Raw genomic sequence first — 10,343 nt, 5'->3', positions numbered from 1 at the left:
AAAGAGACTAGGGCCATCTGGGTTTTCCTTTCTCTCCCTTGTGATCTCCCCCCCCCCCCCCCCCCCCCGCCAGTCGTGACTGATTAGGCCTTCAGGGTTCACCATCCTAACACTCTGTTTGCAGCTTCAACTTCTCTTTCAAGTGCAGAGGCCACTGCCAACTCTCTGCTGTGTTCATTCATTCATTCATTCACTCATTCATTCACACGTATGGAATACTCACTGGGTACGGGTGCCCACAAGGCATGTGGGTTCAGCAACGAACAAGGCAAAGCACACCTTCTTTCTCACGGAATCTATATTCTAGCTGGGGAGTCAGGTGCTAAACCAACCGCTGTACAAACAGCTGAACTATTTCAGTCACGTTTAGGCAAGGGGTCACATTCAGCCTGTGACAGGGAAAGGCACTCTTTGTCTGCTCTTTTTTTTTTTAACATTTATTTATTTTTGACAGAGAGACAGAGTGCAAGCGGCAGAGGGACAGAGAGAGAGGGACATACAGAATCGGAAGCAGGCTCCAGGCTCTGAGCTGGCTGTCAGCACAGAGTCCGATGCAAGGCTCAAACCCACGAACCGTGAGATCATGACCTGAGCAGAAGTTGGACACTTAACCAATTGAGCCACCCAGGCGCCCCCTCTTTCTCCACACTTTTTTTCCATAGCACTTATCATGGGACGCCTGGGTGGCTCAGTCAGTTAAGTATCCGACTTCGACTCAGGTCATGAACTCACGGTTTGTGGGTTCGAGCCCCGCATCGGGCTCTGTGCTGACAGCTCAGAGCCTGGAGCCTGCTTCAGATTCTGTGTCCCCCTCTCTCTGCCCCTCCCCTGCTTGTGTTAAAAAAAAAAAAAGAGGTGAATGAATGAATGAGAAGTGAAGGCATTAAGTCTCTGAGCTGCCAGGAGGGTCTGGGATGAAGGGCCACCATGGGGGCACTGAACTTGACAAGGCTGAATCCCCTCCAGTGACGGAGGAAAGCAGAAGAGGAGAAGGTGGACTCAGACAGCTGTGGTCACACAGGGAGAAGGAGGCTGAGGTCAGATGGCCTTGGGAGGGAAGGGAATGAGACTCACAAGGTTGCCAGGCAACCACGCAGCTGCAGACCATTAAGTTGCAACAGAATCAACTGGCCGCTGTCAAGAACTATCCTCTTTGAAGGGACGGGGAGACAGGAGCTGAGGAAGGGGTGGTGGCTGGAGGCAAGCCTGGCCGGTTCTGAAGCAGGACAGGGGCAGCACCCCGGGTGCACTGCCCATAAATGAAGCGAAACACCGTGGGGTCAGGTCGGGAGGGAGGAAAGTGAGCCCAGAGGGGGCAGGTGGGTGGTGAGAACGAAGGCAGGTGGACTGGCAGTCACGGCAAAGTCAGATTCAGCAGGAGCTGGACTTCTGGAGAGAGGGTGGGCCACAGGCTGCGGCCCAGGAGAGGCAGCAGCACAGGCAGCCCAGAGAGTTCTGGCCGGGGGCCCAGCTCCGTGCCCTCCCCCGTCCGGTGTCAGGCAGTTTCACCTGGCCAACCCTTAACCCAAAAATGCACCTGAGGGCGCCTGGGTGGCTCAGTCTGTTGAGCGTCTGAGTCTTGATTTCTGCTCAGGTCATGATCCCAGGGTCATGTGAGGCTCTGCGTTGAGCGTGGAGCCTGATTAAGAGTCTCTCTCTCGGGGCACCTGGGTGGCTCAGTCAGTTAAGCATCTAACTTCAGCTCAGGTCATGATCTTGTGGCCCATGGGTTTGAGCCCCATGTTGGGCGCTCTGCTGACAGCGCTAAGCCAGGAGCCTGCTTCGGATTCTCTGTCTCCCTCTCTCTCTGCCCCCTCTACCCCTTTCATGTTCTGTCTCTTTCTCTCTCAAAAATAAATAAAAACATTTTAACAATAAAAAATAATTCTCTCTCTCTCTCCTCTGCCCCTTTCCCTCACTCATGCTCTCTCTCTAAAACGAATAAGATAAAAAAACACCTGAGTAAAGATTCTTCTCACACTGGTGCTTTTAGCATTTGTTTCCCATTTTAAAACCACTGATAGTGCTAAACAAAATACTTTCTAATATTTTTTTTTAAATGTTTTTTATTTATTTCTAGGGGAGAGAGAGAGAGAGAGACAGCGTGAGGAGGGGAGGGCCAGAGAGAGAGGCAGTCACAGATTGAAACAGGCTCCAGGCTCTGAGCTGGCAGTCAGCACAGAGCCCGACGCGGGGCTCGAACCCACGAACCGCGAGATCATGACCTAAGCGAAAGTCGGACGCTTAACCGACTAAGCCACCCAGGCGCCCATCTAATATTTTATTATAAAAATATTCAAATGAACCAGAACGTTTAATTTTAATGTAAAGACTCCTAGACCCACCACTGAGATTCCATGATTTATATTTTATTATTATTGATCTCATATCTATCCATCTTAATTTACATGCATTTCAAACTAACTGTACAATAATATGCTTTGACCTAAATACTTCCTTAACTAGACTTCAACTTTATTAGTTTTTTTTTTAATAAAATATATGTACAATGGAGTGCACAGTCCCAAATGTGCTCTGCAAACAGAGTTCTGGTCTTGATTTTGATTGTTAAGCAAGACAATAGGCCCTGTCAGCACCTCATTCAACAGTGGAAGGTGTCATTATTAAGATATGGGAGGCAAAACAGACCCCAGAGGGAAGAGTAGAGAGAAAAATAATCAAGGAAAAGGGGATAGAGCATTCTGGAAGTCAGCAGGATGCAACAGCACAGATGAGGTGCAGGTAAGGCTGTGGTGATGAAAATACCAGTAATAGGGGTGCCTGTGTGTCTCAGTTTATCATCTGACTCTTGATTTTGGCACAGGGCATGATCTCACGGTTTATGAGTTCGAGCCCCACGTCAGGCTTTGCACTCACAGTGCAGAGCCTGTCTGGCATTCTCTCTCTCGTCTCTCTCTCTGCCCCTCCCTTGCCCGCATGCTCTCTCTCTCTCTCTCTCAAAATAAATAAGTAAAAACTTTTAAAAATATACCAATAATAATAGTAGACCCTTACATAGAACTTACCATGCATCAGAGACCAAGTGAAGGCTACAGGTGTCTCATTCATTTCTCACCTTGACCCGCCCAGGTAGGTACGGGTAGCATCCTAAGTCTGCAACTCGCCTTAGATCACAGGTAGGAAGTGGCAAAACTAGGACTCAGCCCGGGGTTGCAAAGCCTCCTCGTTCTGCCCTTCCACACACACAAACACCAGTCCCGCACACAGATACCAGCCGCCGCCTGCGTCTCACCCCGGCTTCTGATTTGAGAAGACTTCTCATTAGCGCCCTGGGCACAGGGCTGGGTTTGGAGCTCTGCAGGCGATCCTAATGTGGGGTACAGGCTGAGAGCCACCGCTCCAAAGATACAAGCGGGCATCAGATGGGAAGGAGAGGGGGGCCAGGGAGAGGAGGCCAAGCCTGGAGTGTGAGGGTGCCCTCTGCTCTCCCCTCTAGGCAGCTGGGCAGCCACCTGGCCCCTGAGCTCATCCCAGGGCGGGGGGAGAGAGCACCTCTCCAGCTCAGCCTTAGAGCAGCCTGGTCCTGGGACAGCAGGTAAGGCCAGACATCATGAAGCCACTTGCTCCTCCCCAGCCCCCCACCGCAGGAGGGACCACGCATGCCCATGCTACCTCCCGGGGTCACTGTCTCAGCACCGTCACCCCTCCAAAGCCCCATTGCCTGAGACGGAGTGGCTAAGGCATCCCCAGTCTCTCCCTCGCCTACCATCAATAACCCAGGAGGAACCCCGGGTGACTGGTGGCTGCTGACAGCGGTCTGCAGCTGCCTGGTACTGCTATTTCCCAGGGCTGGCCCTGGCAGGGGGGAGTGGGGTCAGGCATGCAGAGTGGCCCCCAGGGAGTCTTCCCTCCCCTGGGAAAGTCCTCCCCGCTGTTGTTACTATGTCTATTTTTTATGGGCCCCCGTGCCCTGGAATCTAAATGCCGCAAGGCCCTGACAGGGCCGATCACATCCACCTGTTACCCCCGGGGCCTGTCCCGGCCATGGCTTACACAGGTGCTCACCACCTGGAAGGGAAGTGGAACAGAAGCATGGCCTGCTACTTTAACAAATGTCGCCTGTAACTGTATTTGAAAAATCACATGCAAATTCACACAGGGCCAGTTCTCTTACTTGATGATTTCTACAGAAAATTTCATGGGGCCGGAGCCCCTAGTACTGGTGGGCTGCTGCAGCCCCAGTAAATCACCACAAACTGTAGAAGCCAGTTCCTTCTCTGACAGTTCAGGAGGTCAGAAGCCCCAGGGGCGCGGGGCTCACTGGGCGGAGATGAAGGCGTCACCAGGGCTGCTCCGGGGATGAACCCAGTTCCAAGCTCATCCAGATTGTTGGCTGAATTCAGTCCTTTGTGGTCCTAGGGCCTCGGCTGGGGGCCTCTCCCAGCTCCTTAAGGCCACCTGCGCTCCTCAGCCCTCCCCCTCCGTCCCCAAACCAGCAAGGGAGGGTAGAATTCTCCTCGTTCCTCAAATCTCCGATTCATTCTTCAGCCACATCACTTCTGCCTTTAGGCAAAGGGCATTCGAGCCAAAGAACATTTTTTTATGATTATCTATTTTGAGAGAGTGTGTGTGAGTGGGGGAGGGGCAGAAGAACAGAGAATCCCAAGCAGGCTCCTCACTCAGATCCAGGAGCCCGACCCAGAGTTGGACCTCGCAATCATGAGATCATGACCTGAGCCGAAATCTAGAGACGGATGGACGTTTAACCCTCAGGTGCCCCCAGCCAAAGAACATTTTAACAGCATATCTGATTAAGCTGGGCCCACTCAGGGGCGCCTGGGGGGCTCAGTCGGTTGAGCGTCCGACTTCAGCTGAGGTCATGATCTCACAGTTCACAGGTTTGAGCCCCTCCCCTCCTTTCAGGCTCTGTGCTGACAGCTCAGAGCCTGGAGCCTGCTTCAGATTCTGTCTCCCTCTCTCTCTGCCCCTCCCCTGCTCGCACTCTGTCTCTCTCTCTCAAAATAATAAACAAACAAACAAACATTTAAAAAATAAATTTAAAAAATTTTAATTTTAAAAAACTTGGGCCCACTCATACAATCCAGGATAAGCTCCCTACTTCAAAGTCTACAATTACATCTGCAAAGTCTCTTTTGCCACATAACCTCGTATATTCACTTGTCCCAGGAATCGGGCTGTGGGCGTCTTTGGGGGATGATTATTCTGCCCTCCACACCCCTCCTGGGAGGAGAAAGATCCTAGAACTAGGAGTTTCAGCCCAGGTCTCCTTGGTCCTTGAAACTCAGGACAGGGATCGCTTCACCTGTCTGAGCCTCAGTTTCTTCATCTGTGGAATAGGGACACACTAATACTTACATGCAAGGACCATGGTGAAGAGCAACTACGTTTATTCATGCAAAGAGCTTATCAGTGCCCGGCACACAGCATTGTCAGTCTGGTGAGAATAAGGGCAGGGTCCCTGGCGGNTCTCTGCCTCTGGATTTTCTGGGCATCCAGCTAGTCAAAGTTTGGAGCCAGGAGTCCCCTCTGGCCTCACGGTTCCAAAATCTTCTGTACACCAGTTAGTGCTGGCCTCTGAGAGGTCCAGCTTCCGCAGGCTCCATCTCGGCCACCTCCTGCAGGGGAAGCCCAGGACAAGTCTCCCTCTGAGTCACGGCCAGCGGGAGAGAAAACCTTAGATTCACACATGATGCTTTTTAGGGAATCACCCTCCTTATGCCTTGGGGAAGGAGAAGCTCTCTGACATGTGCGAAGTGTGTGCATGGACCTTGTGATACCTCCCCGTCACAGCAGCCCTCTGAGGTAGGAATGAATGATTCCCATTTCACAGATGAGGCTACCTGAGGCCCGAAGAAGATAAGGAGAAGGAAGGAATAAGGTGCAAAGTCACTGTGCCCGGTGCTTTCCATACATCACCTTCACAAGACTCCTCCCACCCACTCCTGCACCCAAGTTATTTTCCCCATTTCTTGGAGAAGAAAATAGCTCTGCGAGGAGGAGAGATCTGCCCAAAGCGCAACATCTGGAAAAGGGCAGAACCAGGAAACCCTTTGCTTCCCCACTGGACACGGTTCCCTTGAAGGCAGAATATACAGTCTGGTGACTGTGAGCACCTTGGGGAGGATGTTGTCTCTCCATTCAGGACAGAGCCCGCCCTGCTTGCCCGCCAGTGTCCGCAGTTGCCTGTTGGGTGGGATACACAAATCCGTTTGGTGCTGTCCCCACCCGGTGTGACCAGCCTGTGAACAGCCAGGCGGGGCGGGGGGGGCGGGCATAACCTCCCTCCACCCCAACAGAAGTCTTGGGTTCTGGTGCAACCAAGGCTCTGCGGAAAGCTTCTAGTTTCCCGTCACCATGGCAACACGTTGCCATCCCTCTCTCATGTGAACAGAGCGGCTCCTCCCGCCACCCTGTCTCCCAAGCCCCCTCAAAGGCCCTTCCACCTCTAAGATCCTGGATTCGATCAATTGCCACCAATGCCTGTACTGGTTTTGTCATTTTCACTTATTCCGTCTGCAGAGTCACTGAGCCCTGCTCTGGATCGGAGTGGTTATTCACCAGAACATTCGGCCGCTGGTTGCCATGGACACCTCTGAGCCTGCTTCATCACTCGTTAATTTCTTAGCAAGGCTGGCTGTGAGCGTGGGTACCACTGCCCTTATCCAGGTCCCAACAGGCATCAAACTCCCCCGGACAAGCAGGGGCTGTGATGACGCATGAACAAGAGCCAGCACTCTAATACCAACTGTGGAAAAGTCAAGAACAGCCTAGAGCTAGTTACCTCTGTCCAAACCAGGTCAAGGCGGCAATTCATCACATAAGTCAACAAGCACGCTATTTAGTTTTCTGGCACATCTTGGGCAAACTCTTTAGTCTCTTTGCCAACCACTTTAAGATGTATTTCTATGGGCGCCTGGGTGGGCTCAGTCGGTTAGGCATCCGACTTCGGCTCAGGCCATGATTTCGTGGTTTGTGGGTTCGTGCCCCACATTGGGCTCTCTGCTGACAGCTCAGAGCCTGGAGCCTGCTTCAGATTCTGTGTCTCCCTCTCTCTCTCTACCCCACCCCCTCCCCTGCTCATGCTCTCTTTGTCTCTCTCAAAAATAAACATTAAAAAAATTTTTTTAAGATATATTTTTATATTGAAAAGTGCCGAGTGCATTGTGCAAATTGCTATCTCACCTTGAAAACAAAAATGAGCCTCCAAGTGCAGGAACCTGAGGGAACCAGCCCCAGGGGGGGCGGGGGTCCAAGAGGCAGGGGATAAAGAGCAGACCCGGGATGGAGAGGAGGGGCAAGCTGAATCCAGCCAGCACAGAGGACACAAGATGGGCGGGGGGTACACTGGGGGTTTTCCAGGCAAAGGAGGTGAAGAGGCAACAGGATGCAGCCCCCAGGCAGAGAGCGGGGCCATCAGCCCACGGCCCATTGCCCCTGATAACTACCTCATGTCCTGTTTGCAGAGTCCGCCGGAGGGGACAGGAGATCAATACATCACTCCACATGGACACACTCCCTGCTCTCCAAACACCAGCGTAGGGTGAAATATGCTTCCCCTGAATCTGAGGTCCCTGGGGGCATCTACCCCATCTGCCCCCCGATGGGACAAAGGGAGGGATGATGTCACCAGCGCTCTGAAGGACTGGGTGGGGGGCACTCTTCCCAACCCCAGGGAGCCTGTCTCCTGCCTGCCCCCGTGCCCAGCTGAGGAACTGCCCGCACCCTGCACCCGCCCCCACTGCTACGAGGTCCACTCCCCTCCCTTCCCCCATGCACTGACCTATTGAATGACAGGGTAAGGCAGGGGTGATGTACCTGGGCCCACCCCCTTGTGTCTTACTGCGGGGGAGGCTGACCTCATGGGGGTTTGGGAGGGGCCTCAAGGGCTTTAAAAGGCAGGGCTGGAGCACCAAGCAGAGCAGAGCACCAAAAGGAACCAGGCCGGCTGCAGCATCACCAACCTCCGCAGCATCACCAACCTCCGGGCTCTGCAGGTGAGAGCACCCAGGTAGGGGTGTGGAGAGGTGGGGAGAGGGCTGTTGAGACATCTCCCTGCACCAAGGGACCTTGGTGCTCTAGAGCCCACCCTGGAGTTCCCAGACCTTTCCTCTCCTGCTGCTTCCACCAGGGCCCTGACCTGCCCCTCTGCCTCCATGCTCACCCCGGTCCTGCAAGGAGAGAAGGACAAAGGCTATTCTCCCATCTCTGGGTGAAAAACTGAAGCCCAGGAGGGGCTGTGACTCGCCAAAGTCACACCAATCATGGAGCAGGGTTGGAACTGGAGCCCAGGCTTCTGGATTCCATCTCAAGCTCTTTTCCACACCAGCACTGTCTGAAAGAACTTTCCATGATGCCGGGGACTAAATCTGCACCGCCCAATATGGTACCCACGAGCCAAAGGCGCACCGGAAAGGTGGCTAGTTCAGAGGGGGAGCTTTTAATTTTAATTAATTTAAATGTAAAGAGCTGTATGTGGCTAGCAGCCGCCATGTTGGACAATACACGAGGCTAAGCTTGCTTCCTTAGCAGCAGGAACCCTTTCTCCTCCAAAGGAAACCTAACAGCGAGCTCCACTATGAAAAACAGATAGACACAGTATTTTATTCACATACATGTGTTCCTCCAAGGTAACATTTTTATAATTTACTTCTGATGAAGCCAGTCAGAACAAGGAGGCAGAAAAAACATGAGTGCTAAGAATAGAATTTTAGATTTGAATTTTAGACTCATTTGAGGATCCAGTTTATTTCTGTATGATGGTTTGTTTCCCCAAACTCAGCTCACACTGACACAGAGGTGAAGTGGGAACAATTTAATTTTTTTTCATTTCTTTAAGTTTATTAATTTTTGAGACAGAGGCAGAGGCAGAGAACAAGTGGGGGAGGGGCAGAGAGAGAGGAGACAGAGAATCCCACGCAGGCTCTGTGCTGGTAGCAGGGCTCAAACCCATGAGCCACGATACCATGAAAAATCAAGAGTCAGATGTTCAACCAACTGAGCCACCCAGGCGCCCCTATAACAGCTTAATTTTTAACTGCTTAATTACAATCACAGGATTTTCCTCTTAAGCAAAAATGTCGAGAGAACCTTCTTTCTGAGAGCTGCACAGATTCGACGTGACCGACCACACAGCGAATATGCTGGTGGTCTCCAGACAGATCCCATACCGTGCAGTCTGTAACGTGCCCTTGGGTATTACCATTTAACAGGGGCACAACCTCAGTCGGTTGAGCATCTGACTCTGGATTTTGGCTCAGATCATGATCCCAGAGTTGGGATCAGCATGGAGCCTGCTAAAGATTCTCTCTCCCACCCCCCGCCTCTCAAATTAAAAACAACAACAACAAAAACCTTTTGGCGGCACCTGGGTGGCTCAGTCGGTTAAGCATCTGACTTCAGCTCAGGTTATGATCTCACGGTTCATGAGTTCGAGCCCCACGTTGGGCTCTGTGCTGACAGCTCAGAGCCTGCAGCCTGCTTCAGATTCTGTATCTCCCTCTCTCTCTGCCCCTTCCCCACTCTGTGTGTGTGTTTGTGTGTGTGTGTGTGTCTCAAAAATAAACATTTTTTTAAAACTTTTAATAAAAAATAAAAGTTCACTTTAAATTACAAGATGTAAACATCTACAGAGCCACTCACAGGGCCTCACATTCTGCACAAGTTTGGAGATCATTGCTCTAAGTTGTGAGAGAAGCCACTGCTGTGATTCGGCTAGGTGAGGAGGAAAGGGGCTGGGTTTGGGAGCTGCGGGGAGGTGGAGGGAGCCGGCAGGACTGGAGGAGCGAACTGAGGAGCAGCCCACACCCCCACATGGCCCTGCACCTGCCAGCACGGAGGTACCTCGAGCCCATCTGGTCCAGGCCCCTGCCTTTGGGTGCCTGGTCGGCCCCGCCTTTCAACTCCACCCCTCTTTCCTTTGCAGACAAGATGCAGCGACTGTGTGTGTGCCTGCTGATCCTGGCACTGGCTCTGGCCACCTTCTCTGAAGCTTCTTGGAAGCCCCACTCCCAGCTGCAGGATGTACCCTCAGGTCCGATGGCCAGTAGGGGCCTGGAGCCACACTGGGTGGACCGGCAGGGCCCAGCCTCTCACCACCGACGGCAGCTGGGGCTCCAGGGTCCCCCACAACCGGTGGCAGGTAGGAGATGTGACGGCCGTCCCTGCTTGCCTCACCCAGCCAGTGTTGGCCCTGGCCTTCGTTCCTAGTGGCTGGACATCCTTCTCATATGCTCACATCCTGTCCCCTCTGACCCTCAGACCTGTCCAAGAAGCAGGGACCGTGGCTGGAGGAAGAAGAAGCGGCATACGGATGGATGGACTTCGGCCGGCGCAGTGCTGAGGACGGCGACGAACATCCCTAG

General features: G+C 52.7%; 1 protein-coding gene across 2 annotated transcripts; it reads left to right on the top strand.

Annotated features, from left to right (window-relative positions):
* The first annotated feature begins 7,928 nt into the window (after window positions 1–7,928).
* Window positions 7,929–10,343, top strand: GAST (gastrin). Of its 2 annotated transcripts, none has more exons than XM_077779356.1 (3): window positions 7,929–7,976; window positions 9,905–10,120; window positions 10,240–10,343. In XM_077779356.1, exons 2-3 carry the CDS (start codon window positions 9,910–9,912, stop codon window positions 10,341–10,343), a joined length of 315 nt encoding a protein of 104 aa, XP_077635482.1. In that variant the 5' UTR covers window positions 7,929–7,976; window positions 9,905–9,909. The 2 variants fall into 2 exon arrangements, with proteins under 2 accessions (XP_077635482.1, XP_077635481.1); XM_077779355.1 differs by lacking the exon at window positions 7,929–7,976 and adding an exon at window positions 9,785–9,818.

Source organism: Crocuta crocuta, unplaced genomic scaffold (assembly GCF_008692635.1).
Source record: "Crocuta crocuta isolate KB4526 unplaced genomic scaffold, BGI_CrCroc_1.0 scaffold68, whole genome shotgun sequence".
Classification (NCBI taxonomy): domain Eukaryota; kingdom Metazoa; phylum Chordata; class Mammalia; order Carnivora; family Hyaenidae; genus Crocuta; species Crocuta crocuta.
Note: the sequence above shows the minus strand (reverse complement) of the source record. Positions and strands in the feature narration are given on the sequence as shown.

Coding starts and splice junctions, on each gene's coding strand:
- GAST (XM_077779356.1), top strand. CDS start 9,910: ATGCAGCGACTGTGTGTGTGCCTGCTGATCCTGGCACTGGCTCTGGCC. Junction 10,121..10,239: donor TCCCCCACAACCGGTGGCAG/GTAGGAGATGTG, acceptor TCTGACCCTCAG/ACCTGTCCAAGAAGCAGGGA.